This window comes from Acomys russatus, chromosome X (genome assembly GCF_903995435.1).
Source record: "Acomys russatus chromosome X, mAcoRus1.1, whole genome shotgun sequence".
NCBI lineage: Eukaryota > Metazoa > Chordata > Mammalia > Rodentia > Muridae > Acomys > Acomys russatus.
In genome coordinates, this window is record NC_067169.1 from 8188608 (window position 1) to 8207857 (window position 19250).

The window sequence follows — 19250 nt, forward strand, 5'->3', positions numbered from 1 at the left end:
AATAAGTCCCACTTCCGCTGAACGGCATGATGTGAAGCACCACCTACTTTGGTGTTTTGGCAGCTGTCTCGGAGTCTCCACCAATCAGCTGAAAGCAAAGCCCATCCACCACCGCTTCATCCTCCAGGGCTATCTGTCTGTCATCAATCTCATTTAGGCCAATTGGTGAGAACTGGCCAACCTACATACATACAGACACTTGCTTCAATCTTGGCACTTGCCCACTTGGCTACCGGTCCTTGACCCAATCAGCATGAAGCGCCAACACCGCCCAAAAAGCCTCTCTAGATTCAGTCCCGCCACCCGCAATCCATCAATCCCCATTAAGCCAATCATATCACTGCCATGTTAGGATTCCACCACCACCAAGCCCGGGAGCTGTGATTATGATCCTTGGCATTATGACCAATCAGCGAGCAGCAGAGCGCTGGCTCCTCCCACGGGGGGCCCACGTGAGCCGTGGGGGAACGCAGGGACGGTTTCTGGTTGCTGCTGCTGCAGCCGCCGCCGCCGACACCGCCTTGGAACCCGGGCCTGGGGGGCGGTGGGGCCTCGAATGGAGCCCCCGCCCCCCGGAGCTGCCGCTGCCACCGTCGCGCCACACGCAGGTGAGCCCCAGGCCCACAAAGTGGAGGGCCCCGTCCGTGACCCCACGTATTCTTTTCGCCCCCGCGCAGGGGGCTGTAGCTTGGCCCGGCTAGCCTGCCGGTGTTCGGCTCCCTCCGCTGCCACCAACTGATTGCCCCCGCGTGTGAATTGCCTGCTCCTTTTGCCCTTTATAGTGGATCTGACCATGGCCTAACTTCCTGCTGTCTCTGTATAATGGATCAGTCTGTGAGCTGATGATTTTCCCCACCCCAACTTAATGGACTCGTCCGTGGTCTTGCCCTCCCCCAACCCCCACTTACTGGGAACCAGTTTGCTGCCTTGTCCAGTCCCCCTTTACTAGTAGATGCACCTGAAGTGTTTTCATTTCCCCTAACCTCAACTTTAAGAAGACCTTTCTGTGGCCTTGTTTATTGAACCCCCTCATGTTTGTTGTTGAATCAATCCGTAGCGCTGTGCCTCCTCCCAACACCCCATGTCTGTTCAACAGTGAGTCCACCTGAGTTTATGATTTTACCCCCTTGAGTTCCCAGTGCTAAATAAGCCTCATGACTTTACCCACCTCCTCCCACTGCCCCCATCTTACTATGGATTAGTTTGCATTCACATCCCTTTAGTTATCACTGCCCTAACTTTTCTCCCTTATTTATAGACTTCAGTCTTTGGACTGCTTCCTTTTAACAGTGGGACAGTTTAGTACTTTGTATTTTTTCATTTTCAGCAGCCCAGTCTATGGCCTTGTCCTCTTCCTTTGTTGTTGTCATTGTTATTGTTGTTGTTGTTTTTCAAGACAGGGTTTCGAAACTGTGTAGCCTTGGCTGTCCTGGATTGCTTTGTAGACCAGGCTGGCCTCGAACTCACAGAGCTGTGCCTGCCTCTGCCTCCTCAGTGCTGGGATTAAGGGCGTGCGCCACCACCACCCCAACTTCTGCTGCCTCTTTTTAATCAATTATGTGATGGCTTTTCTCTGCTGTTGTATAGGAGTCAGCTTAAACCGTATCTCAGTCCTTTTGAAATGGGTCTGTTCAAAAGCCTCCTGCCAGCCCAATGTTTATATTCTGAATGTTACCCTTCTGGGTCCAGTGCTTACAATCCTTCCCCAAAGAAGATAGGCCTTGTACTTTATTTCCCTCCTCCTCTCCATGTGTTGGATCAGTCTTTCCTGCCCCCATCTCTTCGTTGATCCTGTGTACTTGTGAAACCCAGGGACATTTACTGTATAACATGATTCCTCCTAGACACTCTTAACCACTTAGACATTTTGTCTTGCTACAGGTCTCAAGTACAGTAATGGTACTGATGTTAATGACAGTCAGATCTAACCTTTACACTTTTACACTTGCTGTGTACCAGGCAAAGTGTTCTATAATCTCCAGCTTGCTTAGTCCTCATCACAGCCCTGTTTAGCAGGCAACTGAGAAAACTGGGGCATATGGAGGTGAAAAGCCTTACTCAGAAATGATCCAGTGGGGCTGGAGAGATGGCTCAGAGGTTAAGAGCACTGGTTGTTCTTCGAAAGGTTCTGAGTTCAATTCCCAGCAACCATATGGTGGCTCACAACCGTCTATCCTGAGATCTGGTGCCTTCTTCTGACATGCAGGTGAAACATTGTATATATAGTAAATAAATAAATCTTTTAAAAAAGAAAAAGAAAAAGAAATGATCCAGTAACTACTTAGAGAGGAACTTTTTGTTGTTGTTTGTTTGTTTGTTTTTCAAGACAGGGTTTCTCTGTGTAGCTTCAGCTATCCTAGACTTGATTTGTAGACCAGACTGGCCTCAAACTCACAGCAATCTGCTTCGTTGAGTACTGGGATTAAAGGCATGTGCCACCACGCCCAGCTCGAGGAACATTTTTGAAGTGCCCCTCTCTCACCTCACTGCATCCCATATGAGGGCACATTCCTTAACAGCCAAATTAGTTCCAGTTACCAGGCTTTGTGTTTCTACTGCTCCCTCTGCTAGCAGAACTGTCTCCACTCGTCTCAGGGCCCATCCACCTAATGTCCCAGCAGTTGTGTGACATTACATGAATGGCTTATCTACTTTCTCCCTGTACTGGGCTAAAATGGGGGCAGCCAGAGCTATAACCCTTTCCAGTGTAAAGAAAAAATATGTGAGTTAATTAACCAAGTCATCTCTCTGACCTTATCTCCTTTATCTCCCCATTTTAGACCCATGCTACAGCCATGCTGCCCTCCTCACGGCTTCTCAAAAACAGCAGGTCCAGGCCAGCCTCGGGGCCTTTGCTTTAGCTCTTCTTTCCCCTTTAACACTACTCCCATATCTCTGTGTGGTACCTTCCAAGGTCCTGTCCAGCTGCCATACCCAAAATAGTTTTTCCCCACACTGTACAGGGAACACACTAAAGATGTTTCTAAGAATGCCATTTGACTTATGAATAACGTGAGTATAAAAGGATGTGTTAACAGAAATGTGATGTTGGTGATATGAAAAGGCACAAAGAGAAAAGATGTTTCAGAGGATGCTTTCCTGTCTTTGCATCTAGCTAGTGTTATTTCAGTAAAATATGTATATGTCACACTGATGTTTGGAATATACTGTATAAAGACACATGTCTAAAATGTTTCAAAGGATTTTTTGTGTGTGTGTGAAAACAAGGTAGTCAACACCCACCCCTCCCCTTGACCATCTGATTTTGCAAACTCAGCAGGGTTCAGATCTCTTTCCTGCTTGCTTTGTTCCTTTGTACTCTGGCACAGTTAGACACACTTCTGACTTTGTATGTGGTCTGTCTCTCCTCAGAATAGAGATCCTATGGGGACTTACAGGCTTTATCTGCCTGTTCAGTGCTCTGTTTTCATCTAAAAATATACCTTCTGTACAGTAGGTGCTTGGAATAATTTGTTGCACGAAATAGTGGGGGAGCATCTAGGATATACAATGTGGCTCACACCTATACATTTCCAGCATGAAAGACTGAGAGAGGATTTTCAGGAAGTAAAAGCTATCCTGGGCTACATAGTGAGTTTTAGACTCACCTGAACTACAGAGTGAGATCATGTCACAAAACTGATAATGAAGACTGTATCCCAAACATCTGTATGGGTATGGGGCAGATAAAAAAAAGAAGAAAGGGGATGTAAGAGTTAATTAAGATGTTAGTTGGGACTGTTTAAATATTAACAGATACTTACTAAGCACCTAGTGAGCACTAGGCATTCATTGTAGATGCTGGAGATACGGAGAAACAAAACAGGCAGAAATCACTGCACATAGGAAACGGATATTACTAAAAGTAAGGGAGACAGACTATATAAATAGGTAAAAAAAAAATTATACAGTGTGTTACACAAATGCTAAGCAACAAATATGAAGTGGGGTAAATAGGACTAGAGTATTGAGGTGTTTGAAATCTTAGGGGCAGGCAGGCTACACTTGGAAATGTGACTGGTGAATGAAAGCCTGAAAGAAACCAAGGAGGAAGCCATACTTGGTAAAGGAAAGGTGTACCAGAAAGAACACTTGGTGCAAAGATGCCGAAGTCAGATTGTGGCTACCATGTTCAAAAGCCAATGTAGCTGGAAACAAGTTGAGGGGGAGGGGTGGAAGGCAAGGTTATAGAAATGATGAGAGCCAGACAGTAGAGTCCTACAGAAGGCTGAAAGGGAGGGAAAAAGATGACACACAACCTTATTGAGTTTTTACCATGTACTAGAGACATTTTTCTAAGTCCTTTGCATATATATTGGCACATTGAATCCCCATAAAAAAGCCTTTGAGGGTAGGCATTTCTTTTTTACTTCTTTGTTGGTTTGAAAGTAAGTACCCTATTTTACAGATGTTCAACAAGGCATAGAAAGGTTGAGCAGCTTTCTCAAAGCCCCACAGACAGAACAGAGCAGAGTGTGAGGCTGTGAAGACCAGGATGGAACAAATTTGCAATGACAAACAAGTTACTTCGTGTCTTGGACCATGCAGAGGGAAAATTCTACCTGGGAGGGATTAGAACTTGATGGTATGATAGAGTTAGTCCAAGGAGGAAATGGGACTCCTGCCAAAGAGTGTTGTGTGCCTCACAAACTGGCTGTTATCCTAGGAACCATGATACTTCAGGTAGCCACTTCAGAGCTTTTGAACATGCTATTTCCTTTACCAAAATTACCCTTCCTGTGGACATCAATATGACTTGCTACCTCCCTCCATCAAATGTCACTTCTCCAGGGTAGCCCGTCCTAATCACATCCTTGTCACCCTGGGATCTTCCCTGTCTATGGCCTTGAATGGCTAGGAATGCTGAGTTCGAATTCTGACTGTCAGCGTCCAGTCAATTCATCCAGCATCCAGGATCTCATCCAGTTTTGGGATCTTAAGCAAACTACTTTAACTTCCTTCTCCACACTTCACTGACTTGCCTGGAAAATGGAGGCAATAATACAATCCACCTTTTGAAGGGTGTTATTATTTTGTTTTCTTCCCTTTTTTTTTTTTTTTTTTTTTTTTGGAGACATTTCTTACTGCCCCATGAATGAATGGATTATACTAATATTCAGGGCCTTCTGTCTGTCGTGTCCCAAAGCTGTTTTGAGGCACCCAGTGAATGAGGTGAAGAGAGGAAGGAAAACCTTCAGGGAAGGGCAGGTGACTAGCACTCTCTTTAGGGGCTGTGTGCGAGAAGCAATAATCAAATTCAGCCCCGTGTCTTTGATAGGCTGGTCCCTAATTGGACAGATTTCACATATTTGCTAGATTCTGGCATATCTCAGAGGAGGTGGTGAAATTGCCTGTCTTTGCCACTAGGAGTCACTGCATTCTATAGGCCTCTGAAAGAAGCCAGTCTTGGGAATATCTTAGTCCATTAAGAGCTCTGAGGAGGGGCCTCTGATCCACTGTTAATTGGCACTGTAATTTGGACAGCTGTCTAACACTGTGTTCACTAAATGAACCTTCAACTATCTCAGACATGTGGATGATTAAGCTGTAATTTCATGCAGATTAAATAAATAAATAAATGAATAAAGCTATAAATCTAAAGCACAGTCTTCAAAACCTTAAAAGGTTTATTCTTAATATTACCAGCAATCCCTGCCAGGTGGACCGCTGGTTGATTGAGTCCCATCCTCTCAGGGACAAAAAGGTTCAGGGTTAGTTCCAGTTGGTTTACTGAAAAGGGTAGTGATGAGGTGACAGGTTACATCCTTCCTCTGAGGGCCATTCCTAAAGGGAGGAATTAGTTGATGATATTTTGTTTTGCTTATTGAAGATAGATTTCCCCCCTCAAATAATATATATCCTGCTTAACAGTCCCTGCCTCCCTGCCCCCCCAACCCCCGCTACTCCCAATTCTTTCGCACCTCTCCTCCTTATTGGATCCATTCCCTTCATGTTTCTCATCCAAAAATAAACAGGCAGCAGAGCGGTGATGGTGCACACCTTTGATCCCAGTGCTTGCGTGGCAGAGGCAGGCGGATCTCTGAGTTAGAATTCGACCCAGTCTACAGAGTGAATTCCAGGATGGCCAAGGCTATTATACAGAGAAACCCTGTCTCAAGGAAACAACAACAACAAAAAAGGAAAGTAAGAGGCTTTTAAAGGATAATAATAAAATATAAGATAAAACAAAAACTATAGTATGTACACAAAGGACAGACCTATACAGGTAGTTAAATTCTCAGACCCCTGTAGCCGGTCATGGTAACCCATGCCTGTAATCTCAGTACTTGAGAGGTGAAGGCAGGAAAAACAGGAGTTCAAGGTCATCCTCAGCTGCGTGACAGCTTTGAGGCTGACATAGGCTAGATGAGTTCCTGTTTCTAAAAATAAATAACAAAACCACTTAGACCCCTGGAGTATGATACTTGGTTCAAATGAAGTCGTTTAGATATTGTTTGCCTCGGTGTATAAATTAGCTGCCTTATGTAAAAAAAAAAAAAAAAAGTGCTGTTATATTAAGAATATTTCCTTTCCAAATGGAAAAAATGCCTACTTTCCAGAGTTGGAATGAGAGATGAGAGTCAATACCTATAGAAGTAACAGCCCATGCCTTTATCAGACCACATGTGTTTCAGAATTGTGAATTTTTTCAGTTTAGAAAGGTAGCAGAGTGCCTATATGATGTTACATAACACGCTCAGCCAGCTCTGCCACCAGATGCTTTCAGATCTCTGCAGCAGAATGTATGAACATTCATACAAAACAAGGATCAATAAGAGCCAAAACGTGCCTTGCTTTCTTCCAAATCATGCTTTCTTGCCAAAAGAATTACAAAAGAATCCTTTTGTTCTTAGAGCTTTTTGGATTTAGGGATAGCAGAAAAAAAAAGATTTATGAACAAATTTGAAAGTATTTACTTAAAGCTTATACTCCAAGCTTGTTATATTTAATTCACACGATAATAATAATGCAAAGTCTCTGTTTTGTAGAGGCGTTTGTCACCATCCCTGTTTCACAGATGAGAAAATTGGAGGTACATAAAGGTTAATGAATATGGCCAGTATCACACAGCTAGAAACTGGCAGCTCCAGGATTTAAACCATAGAAGTCTAGCAATATAGTTAGGTTGATTGTCCAGTGGGCCGGATGCCTTTCTGCTTAGAGCAGTGCCTGATGTACTATTAAACAGGAAATGCGTGTTTGCTTAAAGAAAGACATAGGTTTGGGGTGAAGGTCTGTGATAAAACATGTGCTTAGCATACATAAGGCCCTGTACTTGATCTCCAGCACTGCAGAAAAAAAAAGCAGCTACCATATATTCTAGGATATGTGTAATCTCAGCACTCGGGAGATGGATGCAATAGCACCATGAGTTTGAGGACAGCTTGAACTACCTAAGTCCCCATCACAAAACAGCAGCAACAGTAGCAAAAAAAAAATCCAAGAAGGATTCATGTGGCCCCCCCTCAACTGGGGGTCTGAAGCCCTTCAATCGTTGCTTCCGTGGTGTAGCCACTGGTAAGGTATCTGTGCTCCTGAAACAAACCCTTACCCATGCCCCAGTAAGCAAGTCTACTGAAACTTATTGGATCACAAAAAAGGCATAAAATACAGAGGCCTAGTTGGGAAGAGGAAAGTGATTAGTGGGAAGGGAATAGGATAAGGTAATGGAGGTAAATGTAGTAAAAGTTGTTATAATAGAAATGTTATAATGAAATCCAGTATGTATAATTAATATAGGCTCATCAAAAAAGGAACAATTTTTTAGAAAGCCTAAGCCATACAGAGACAATCACAGGTTAAAGAAAATGCGGGATCAAGGGACAGAAAAGAGTAGGTATTCAGATTCAAGAAACGCTTCATAAAGCAAGGCGCCTTTGATTGGGCCTTCTGGGTTTTTTTTGTTGTTGTTGTTCTTGTTTTTCTTTGTTTTTGATGTTTGGGGGGGGGTTGCTTTGTTTGGGGTTTTTTGGTTTTTTTGTTTTTGTTTTGTTTTGTTTTGAGGATGACTGCTCAGTCATGGGGAAAGGAGCCTCATGTGCAGTGAACAGTGTTTGCTGGCAAGGGGCTACCAAAAAACACATACTGGAAAAGTTGATGGGATAGAAGAAAGATGGATGGATGGATGGATGGATAGATAGATAGATAGATAGATAGATAATATGGGTCAAGTCAAGTACATTTCACTAGTTTTCTAGTCCTGCTATATAAAGTATCTCTAATTTAATCTCCTTAAAACTACACATTTGTATAGGTGCATTGGTGCACACCTGTAATCCTGGTACTCAGGAAACTGAGGCAAGAGTTCAAGACCAGCCTGGGTTACACAGCAAGACCCTGTAACTTTTAAAAATTACACATTTATCATCTGATAGTCTGTAGCTCAGATATCCAGCACTGATCTCACCAGGCTAGCATTAAGGTCTTGGCAGGACTTTAGTCCTTTCTACAGGAGAATATTTCCTGCTTATTCAAGTTGTGCCTTGAGTTATAATACTGAGCGCCATTCCAGAGTCATTCCAGATTTGTGGAGCTGGCTGCCCAACTTCCTTATCTTGGAGCCTTCTCCAGAGTCAAGAATGGCAGGGAAAGTCCCTCTGATGTTTGAAAGTCTCTCTCCTGCTTCTAAACTATGTTTCAGCCTCATTTCTTCTGCTTTTAAAAGAGCTCATGCTGTGGTTGACATTAAATAAAACCAGAGTAGGGCTGGGCGTGGTGGCGCACGCCTTTAATCCCAGCACTCGGGAGGCAGAGGCAGGTGGATCTCTGTGAGTTGGAGGCCAGCCTGGTCTACAAAGTGAGTCCAGGATAGGCAAGGCTACACAGAGAAACCCTGTCTCAAAAAAAAAAAAAACAATAATAATAATAATAATAAAATAAAACCAGAGTGAATGCTATATCTTATGGTCTATAGTCTAATTTCATATCAGAATTCCTTTTTGCTGTGTAGTCACAGACTCTAAGAACTAAGATATGGAACTCCTTGGGGCTCAGGTTGTATTATCCTATCTTCCCTGTAGCTCCTAAAGAGTCACATTTGTCAGGGCTGGACTGAAGGCTCAGTGGTAAAGAGTGTTTGCTGCTCTCACAGAGAACCAGAGTTCAGTTCGCAGCACCCATGTTGAGCAGCTCATAACTGCCTGTAACTCTAGCTCTAGGGAATCCATTGCCCTCTTCTGGTCTCCCTTGACACCCACACATATGTCCAAGTACACTCACACAGACATACTCATATAAATGGGTTTTTTTTTAATTCCTTTTAGTCCAACATATGAAACACAAGGGGCATCCAAAGATACATGCAGGAGTTTAGGGGACTGTTTAGGGAACAGTAGTGAGATTTTGGGACAGATGGAGTCAAGGCAACAAGAAAGGAAATATTTTTGCTGTCTTCCAGGTACCCCTGGGATGGCGTGAGCGCTTCCCTAGTAATGGACCCATCTGTGACACTGTGGCAGTTTCTGCTGCAGCTTCTGCGGGAACAAGGCAATGGCCACATCATCTCCTGGACCTCACGAGATGGTGGTGAGTTCAAGTTGGTGGATGCAGAGGAGGTGGCCCGGCTATGGGGACTACGCAAGAACAAGACCAACATGAATTATGACAAGCTTAGCCGGGCCTTGCGGTACTACTATGACAAGGTATGGCCTCAGAGACCAGTACTGGAAACCTTTGAAATTACTGTCAGAAAAACCTCTGTTGTTGTTGTTGTTGGCTTTTTTCCTCCTCCTCCTCCTCCTCCTCCTCCTCCTCCTCCTCCTCCTCCTCCTCCTCTTCCTCCTCCTCCTCAACTTCCTCCTCCTCCTTCTTTTTTCTTTTGAGTCAGGGTCTCACAATGTAGTCTAGATGTGTCTGAAACTTAGTATGTAGCCTAAGCTGGCTTCAAATTCACTGCCTTCCTGTTTTCACCCCGGAGTTCCTGGAATTACACTTCTGGCCTAGAAATTTCCTTTCATTATCTCAATTACTATAGCTATAACTTTGAAAACAGTATTAAAGTTTACTGGTTTTGCCCCATCTTCTACTTCCCTGCCTACCTGGAGATAATAAGTATGTTTTCTGGCTCCCTCAGCCCAATGTTGGGTTCCCCTGGTTACTTTATATATAATTTTACTACAGAATAATTGATGTTCTTATTCCTAAACTCAGAAACATCCTGACACTATAATACTAAGTTTCCTTACTTCATTTTCTGGAACCCCCCCCAATATCTTTACTCAGTTGTTTTATTTTCTTCTATTCCTTTATTTTGTTTTTATTTTTGAGGCAGGGTTTGTTTGTGTTGCTGAAGATGGCCTCAAATATTTGTAGCTCATGCCCACTCCTCTTAGGTCCCTAGAGCAGCACCTCGGTATCTATAGTACTTGTTTTATTTCATTATCTTGCTACTGCAGCTCAATTTTTAAAATTTTTTCATCTTACTTCTCAGGCTCCCAGATCTGCGTGGTATTTCCCCACCCAATAATCACACTGTTTCATATTCCCTCAGTATAAACCTTCAAAGCCATATTAATAATTACCCCTTTTCATTCCTCCTCTGACAAATACAAGGATACTCTATGAAGTTCTTGACCAGCATTAATTAAGACCACCAAAATCCCTGGTGTCTGCAGATTCTTCATGCCACCTCAAATAGTTCTCACTTTGTGCTTTGTGTCCTTGGTAGTTAATGGCATGTATTCCAATTCCATACATTACTCTTTCAGTTCAAACCCCTGAAATCATGTTAAAGACTCTACCTTGTTCTAGCCTCTGAGATCACCAGGACATCCCTAGAACCCTCCAAACCCTATGTTCCCTAAGATACCTCAAAGCCTGTTTTCTGACCCACCCAAGCAAACCTTGCTCCCCTCTCCCCATGCTTACACCAGCTTCTCACTCTTTTCTCTAATTACTGCCAATTACCTCATTCTCTTAGTGCTTTAGCTTAAATATCCAAACTGGTACTAATGATGAGAAATTGCCTGTCCTCTTTATGATATTTCTGTCCTCATTTATTTTCCTGTTAGGATAAACACAATGACCAAAAGCAACTTGTCAAGGAAAGGATTCATTTTCCTTACCGTTCCATGTCATAATCCGTCATTGAGGGGAGCCAAGGAAAGAACTCCAGGCAGGAACCTGGAGGCAGAAACTAAAACAGAGGCCATAGAGGAAGGCTGCTTACTGGCTTTTACCCCCATGGATCACTCTGCATGCTTTTTTATACAAACCATGACCACCTACCCAGGGGCAGTGCCACCCTCAGGATGCTGGGCCCTACCACATCAATTATTAATCAGAAAAATGACCCCACAAACTTGCTACGGGCAATCTGATGGTGGTACTTTCTCAACTGAAGGTCCTTCTTTCTCGATGACTCTAGTTTGTATCAAGTTGATAAAGGCTAGTCTTTGACCCTTCTTGTCAACTTAACATACCAATACATCACTATTAAAGTATAATCTTTAACTTATTTATCCCCAAGATCACAATATAAAAACTAATATAACTTTAAAAGTCCAAGAGTCTTTTAAACACTTCAAAGTTTCAATGGCCTTCAACTGTGTGAGCATCTATTAAAAAAAATAATAAGTTAAAAGCTTTCTTACTCTTACTCCAAGAGGAAAGAACGGGTTACAACCAAATCAAAACAATTCCAAACCCCAGCAGTGTAAATTACTGGCTTGTTCCCCATGGATCATCCATCATATTTTTTATATAACCATGACCACCTGCCCAGGGGTGGTACCACCCTAAGTATCCTGTGTCCTACCACATCTGACTCACATAGCTCATAATCTGGCATCTGGGACTCACTCATGATCTTTAGGCTACAAAGGGCTTGGGCAGCTCCACTTCTCCAGCTGCACCATCTGTAGCACATACAACTTGTGTACTGGCCTGAGGCTAACTCCATCCTTAGTAGTGGTTCCACAGTCTTTGCTGTTCCAGTAGGATGAGGCCTCCACTGCAACTGAGGATGCATCTTTATCAATGGCCTCTTAGCCTCTTTCCAGGGACTCCAACCATATCTCATGGTACCAAGCCTCAGCCTTTCAATCCTGGCCCTTTCAATATTGGTCCATCTGTTGCAACTGAGGCTGCACCTTTGCCAGTGACTTCCCCTCACCTCCTCTCCATGACTCCTTGAATATTGCAGCTTTCATGCCACCAAACTAAATACCATATGGGAGACTCTTACACATCGCCAAGTTCAAGCTGTCAGGATAATGTGCATCCTTGGCCCCTCTGGACCACAGCTTCTGTGTACTGACCCCGAGGAAGTACTTCCTGAAAGATTTCACCTCATGCTGATATCTTCTTACTCCAGCTGATTTTTTTTTTTTTTTTTTTTTTTTAGCCTCTGAAAAGCAAAAGTTTCACTTCAGGGGTGCTGTTCTCTTATTAATCACAGCTGTTCCTTCAGTCCCAGATCACCAGAAACCACAGATTCTTACAACAAAATAGCACATAAATAGCCCCTATAGAAACTTTGAGAGACTCTCAAACTTCCCTCTGAAGCTTCACAAAGTTCCTTCCATCATCTATACTGCTCTTAGAATTACCTTCCAAGTTCCCTCAGCAGCACGTTTAAAGCTGTGAACAGTAAGCCTTTCCAGCCCAAAATTACAGGTGCTACCAGAGCCCTTTCCAAACAGCATGCTCAGGTCTGTCGCAACAGTGACCTCTCCAGGGACCAATGTCTGTCCCAGTTTGCTTTCTATGGCTGTGATGAACAACATGAGCAAAAGCTACTTGGGGAGGAAAGAGTTTTACTTCACCTTACAGGTTACAGTCCATCGTAGAGAGAAGTTGAGATAGGAACCTGGAGACAGGAACTGAAGCCAAGTCTGTGGAGGGATGCTAACTACTTACTGGCTTGCTTTTCATAGCTTGTTCAGTTACGTCTTTTAAACAGCCCAGCACCACCTGCCCAGGAATGGCACCTCCCACAGCAGAAAATGCCTACAGACTTGCTGAAAGACAATCTGATAGAAGTATTTTGTTTTGTTTTGTTTTCAAATGAGGTTTCCTCTTCCCAGATGACTCTAGCTTGTGTCAAGTTAACAAAAACAAGTAACCAATACACTTTCTCTGCTCCATATCAGCATCACTAGCTTTCAAAAAAAAAAAAAAAAAAAGACCACTATCTCTGGCCAGTGAGATGGCTTAGTAAGTAAAGGCTCTTGTTACAAAGCCTGGGAAGCTGAGTTCAATCCCTGGGACCTACATACTGGAAGGAGACAAGCATCTTCTGCAAGTTGTCCTCTGGCCTTTACACGACCTGGGGCACACTCGTGTCCCCACAGTCAGTCAATCACACTGATCCCCCTCCTTCACACAGGCAGTCAGTAAATTCTTAGAAAAGCCCTCTGTATCAATTCTTTTTCTCCCCCCTTTCATCTACACTAATTTAGTCTCCTCGGCCATGTATATCAGGTATTTCACTTTCCTACTGCAGTCCTCTTACCATCCCTAAAACCTGACTCTGTTAAACCCAAACCCTACGTTCTCACCTGCTCCCCTAAATCGGCCCCTGGTGGAATGTAGTCAGTGGGAAAAGGGGAGTTAAACAGATAAAGATGAGTAACGGAAGAAGACTTGAAGGGACATGGACGGGAAGGGCACTAAAGAAAGAATTGGTGAACCGGGCATGGTGGCGCACGCCTTTCATCCCAGTACTCAGGAGGCAGAGGCAGGCAGATCGCTGTGAGTTCGAGGCCAGCCTGGTCTACAGAGTGAGTCCAGGACAGCCAAGGCTACACAGAGAAACCCTGTCTCAAAAAACTAGAAAAAAAAAGAAAAGAAAGAATTGGTGAGGGGCCCAGAGAAAGGATGGAAACTGGGGAGGGAACACAGAGAGGGGAAAGAAAGGAAAGCATAGGCAGTGATGGGAGGAGTCCATAAGCCTAACAAAACTGAGTGAAATAGGAGCGAATGGAAAGAAAGGCATCAGGAGAGAATGAGCCTCATTCACCCTGTTCTTCACTTCTCAGAATATCATCCGCAAGGTGAGCGGCCAGAAGTTTGTCTACAAGTTTGTGTCCTACCCGGAGGTTGCAGGGTGCTCCACTGAAGACTGCCCACCACAGCCTGAGGTGTCTGTAACCTCGGCCGTAGCAATGGCCCCTGCTGCTGTCCATGCAGGCCCAGGGGACACTGCCACTGGGAAGCCAGGAACACCCAGGGGTGTAGGAATGGCAGGCCAAGGTGGCTTAGCACGCAGCAGCCGGAACGAATACATGCGCTCGGGCCTCTATTCTACCTTCACAATCCAGTCCTTGCAGCCACAGCCACAGCCACTCCTTCATCCTCGGCCTGCCTCAGTGCTCCCCAACACTACCCCTGCAGGAGTACCAGCACCCCCCTCAGGGAGCAGGAGCACCAGTCCAAACCCCTTAGAAGCCTGCTTGGAGGCAGAAGAGGCTGGTCTGCCCCTGCAGGTGAGTACTGGAGTTTGGGGATTTAGGAAAGGGCTTGGAGAGGAAGGATGCATAATTCTGAAGCATGAAGTGAGATGTCCTGTTACAGGACATAATGGTGGAAGCGAGGACACAAATTCCCTCAGAGAAACGGATGGGAAGGAGAGTTACATCTCCCCTTGCACATTAGTCCCTTACTGATTGTCACACGTTAGCACTCATCAGACTCGCCAGAGTGGCCTTAAGGCACAAAATTCGTGGGCCCATTTCCAGAGTTTCTGACTAATGTGGCTGTGAGGATGAATGACAGTGGTACCTCTAGAGTCTTGCCCAGGGCCTCTGCCCTAGAGGCTCTCCACTTCCATTAAGTCCCATGGCCAGTTAAAGAACGTACAGCCTTGCTCTTGGAAGATCGGATGTCTTCCAAGAGACATCCTTGGATGACCCACAGGAAAAGGTTTTACCCACCAACAATCCTATGCATTCCCTTTGTGCCCACCCCTCTCCCAGGTGATCCTGACCCCACCCGAGGCCCCAAACCAGAAATCAGAAGAGTTGAGTCTGGAGCCAGGTTTTGGCCGTCCACTGCCCCCAGAAGTGAAAGTGGAGGGGCCTAAGGAAGAGTTGGAGGCTGCGGGGGCTGGAGGCTTCAGCCCAGAGGCTGTCAAAGCTGAACCAGAAGTCTCACCCTCAGAAGGCTTGCTGGCTCGACTCCCAGCCGTCCTAACAGAGAATACAGCACAGGGGTGTGGCCTCTCTGCCTCCACCACTGAGATCACCCAACCCCAGAAGGGCCGGAAGCCCCGGGACCTGGAACTTCCACTAAGCCCAAGCCTGCTGGGTGGCCCAGGACCCGAACGGACTCCAGGATCAGGAACAGGCTCTGGTCTTCAGGCACCGGGGCCAGCGCTGACGCCATCCCTGCTACCCACGCATACCTTGGTGAGTGCCTTGCAGAAAAGCAAGAGCTGACAGCCTGGCTGGGTGGCATTGGCACTGGTGACTTACAAGTATGATTAGCTGCTCTGAGGCTAGTTAAAAATGGCAGGTCTGAGGACTTTGTGGCAGCTCAACTCGATAAGGGTTCCCTGGTCAGGTATATGGGTGGAGTCTAAGACTGGGAAGTTGAACTCTACCTCACACACAAGGTTTGAGAGCAGTGCCTGGATAGAATCTGGTGGATGCTCTTGCCCATTGAAGTCTCAGTAACAGGAGGTGAGCTATTAGAGGTAACAAGGGGCAGTCTGTGTAAAGGTTGAGAGATGTCATAGGCACAGTCTTAGTAGTTACACTGTAGGTCTATGAACTTTTGAGGAGTAACCGTAGACATCTGAGGGGGGGGGTTGCCTGCAGAGGGGCTAAAAGTAGTTTCCTTCCATCTTCCCATACTCACTGTCTGTTCACTTGAGTTCCTGCCACTCCATCTCCACAGACCCCGGTGCTGCTGACACCCAGCTCGCTGCCCCCCAGCATTCATTTCTGGAGCACTCTGAGTCCGATTGCACCCCGTAGCCCAGCGAAGCTCTCCTTCCAGGTATGATTCCTTTCCCCACCCCCCCCCCCCCCCCCCCACCCCAGTGTTTCAAAGGGTAAGAGTCACTAGCACGGTTCACATCTATGACCTCTCCTTGTTTCCTCCGCCAGTTTCCGTCCAGCGGCAGCGCACAGGTGCACATCCCTTCCATCAGTGTGGATGGCCTCTCGACCCCCGTGGTGCTCTCCCCAGGGCCCCAGAAGCCATGACAACCACCACCACCCCTCTCTGGAGTCCCTCCCTCCATGCTCCTGAACTCTCCAGCTAGCCATCTCAAGGAGGAACATAGTTCAACTGACAGACTCATGCTCTGGTTGTGGTGGGGTGGATATCCCTGGGAAGGAGGATCTTTCAGTAACTCTTCCACCGAAAACAGACAACTTCTTTCTTCTTTGCCAGCCTCCCAGTGGCCGCCTTTACACGTCTCCTACTTCAATGGTGGGACGGTTTATTTATTTATTTTTTGAAGGCCACTGGGGCAGAATCTGGCCCAACCCTTTCAGGAGAGTGGGTTAAGACATCTCTCCCATTTCCTCCCCCATTTTTTTCCCCTAAAACAAGACAATCAGGGTATGGCTTGAGAACCTTTCTTTATTTATTTCTCAGCCTGCCCTTGGGGAGTTGAAGGGGCCCTGTCCTCACTTTTGGGACATAGATTGAAGAGCTAGTTTGTTTTGTTTTTATTACTCCTGGCCATATCTGAGTCCAGGGAGCACTTGTATGACTCAATGTTTTGGGAGTTGTAGCCAGGAAAGAATCATACTGTTAAAATAGGAATTGCTACCTCCCCTTCTCAGTCAGCTTGTTCTTTTCTCAAGTAACCTTTTGGCCAGGGAGGAATATTCCTTTTGTTGTTCTTCCCCCTGAGAAGCCATTCCTTTGTCTGCCAAATTTCCTGGGGGCCTGCCTATTACCTCCCAATGGAGGGTTTTTTTGGGGGGGTGGTCCCCGTCTGGGGGACCCCTCCAGCCAGTACTCCAGGTCTCTCTCTCCCACCCCCTTCCATTTTGATAGTATAATCTATTTTTAAATGGGGCTTTTCGATAGGGGAGAGGGAAACATCTCTTCCTATATCTGATGGGTGGGTAGGCGGGTGGGTGGGAACTAAGGGATTTGGAGGCGGTCTTCCTACCACCCCCAAGTGTTTATTTTTGATACCAAACGTGTATTTTCAGCTCCCTCCCTCCCAGCCCCCCAATTTCCTGCGGGCGGGTACAAAGGACCCTTTTCAGTGTCCCTGGAGTTGGGAGGGAGGAATGGGGGCCATGAAGCCTGTCTTGTATCAATTCTAGGCTGGAGTGGGTAGATCAAAAGACTCCAAGGCTCACCTCCTGTCAGCACTGGCCCAGACCAGGCCTGAAGACCTGGGGGTTGGTGATTTGGGGGACGGTGCTACACTCGTCTCCACTGTTTGTTTTGCTTCCCCAAAAATGGACCTTTTTTTTTTTTCTAAGAGTCCCAGAGAATGGGGAATTGTTCCTGTAAATATATATTTTTAAAGGTGTTGCTGAAAGCTGTTGGTATTTTTTTTTCCTTCCTGGTGTCACCAGAATGAGCTATGATAGGCGTGAATGTATATGAAGAATAAGGGCAAGGCAGAGATTTACTATGAGAGAAACACAATGATGGCGTATGTCAGAAACACTGCTGCAGACTGAGGATTGCTAACCAGTGTGCTGAGAGAGACCAAAAGGTTGTAGATTTGTGTGTGTCAGGACACAAGTGTGACGCAGACATTTTTGCACATCTGCATGCATGGTCTTATGTGTGGAGGCTTGATGACAGTCTTGGGTATCGTCACTAGAACACTGTGACTGCAAACATTTTTGCACATATGAATGTGTGGTCTTTTGTGTGGAGACTGGATGACAGCATTGGGGCTTGTCTGCTGGGACACTGCCCCTGTCCTTTGAGACATTGTCTCTCATTTGCCTTGACTTTACCAGTTGGAATACACTGGCTGGCTATCACGCTTTACAGGTCCTCCTGGCTCTACCTCCCAATTCTGTGATTACAAGCATGTCTCTGCCTGGAATTTTTATCTGCTGTCTGGGGATCAAACATATGTCCTCATGCTTGCAATGCAAGTGTCTTATTGACTGGAGCATTTGTCCAGGCCCAACCACAAGCTTTTGAGAGTGTGTCTGTGTGAGAGATGCTATGTAAAAGCTAGGTATGGTATCACATACCTGTAGTCCCAGCAGAAGCTGAGGAAAAAGGCTTATGAATTTGAGAATAGCCTAGGCAACACAGCAAGACCTTGTCTCAAAACAAAAACCTGCAATGATATATACACCATACTGGTTATAAGTCCAGTGCGAACTACAAATTAGTCACTGTTTGTGCAAATTAGTCACTGTCAGACTGATTGCATAGACAGACTGAGTGACCAAAACTGTACGTGAAAGACTTCAGGCAGGAAACCAGCGATATTTGCCAAAGATCACCATTTGTAGATGAGAAATCTCACTGTATAGTAGCAGGCAACTCTCAGCATTTGAGAAATGGTTTGTATGTGAACTGAAGTCATGGAACTGTGTGTGTAAGAAATTAATTATAAGCTGGGGCCAGCGGGTAGCACACACCTTTAGTCCTAGCGCTTGGAAGGTTGAAGCAAGTGAATCTCAGAGTTCAGAGCCAGCCTGCTCTACAGAGTGTATTCTAGGACGACCAGGGCTACACAGAGAACCTCTGTCTTGAAAGAAAAAAAAAGACAAAAGTTGATTGTGTGAGAGAAAATTATCATGAGGCCCAAGAAGTGACATAAGATACAAGGTATGAGACAATGTATGTGAAATGTTTCATAGAAACCATGGGAAAGACAGAAATGGATCACCTGTAGCTGCTAAAGTCTAAAAGGCGTGCGCGCACATGTCTCTGTGTGTGTGTGTGTGTGTGTGTGTAAAAGAGACAAACTAGCCAGGTGTGGCGCACGCCTTTAATCCCAGCACTCGGGAGGCAGAGGCAGGCAGATCTCTGTGAGTTCGAGGCCAGCCTAGTCTACAAAGGAAGTCCAGGATAGTCAAGGCTACACAGAGAAACCCTGTCTCAAAAAACCAAAAGAGAGAGAGAAAGAGAGAGAGAAACGAAATATGTTACCCTGTGACTAGTGGGTAGCAGGCTGGTTTGCAATTAACAATTGCAGCTTCCCCACAGGTCCTGAGGAGCTGAGACAAGCCTGTCTTTGAGGAGGAGAAAAGAAGGACTGTTCACATGGCCCCAGCAGTAGCAAGGACTCATAGTCAGCAATTGTGAGAGAGAAACTTGACCACCAAATGGTATCTGAGAAGTATGTAAGTCTGAAACATTTT

General features: G+C 45.4%; 1 protein-coding gene across 1 annotated transcript; it reads left to right on the top strand.

Annotated features, from left to right (window-relative positions):
* The first annotated feature begins 474 nt into the window (after window positions 1–474).
* On the top strand, window positions 475–17471 carry Elk1 (ETS transcription factor ELK1). Its single transcript, XM_051142510.1, has 7 exons — window positions 475–527; window positions 572–608; window positions 9398–9641; window positions 13980–14426; window positions 14916–15347; window positions 15838–15939; window positions 16050–17471. Exons 3-7 carry the CDS (start codon window positions 9432–9434, stop codon window positions 16146–16148), a joined length of 1290 nt encoding a protein of 429 aa, XP_050998467.1. The 5' UTR covers window positions 475–527; window positions 572–608; window positions 9398–9431; the 3' UTR covers window positions 16149–17471.
* The last annotated feature ends 1779 nt before the right edge of the window (window positions 17472–19250 follow it).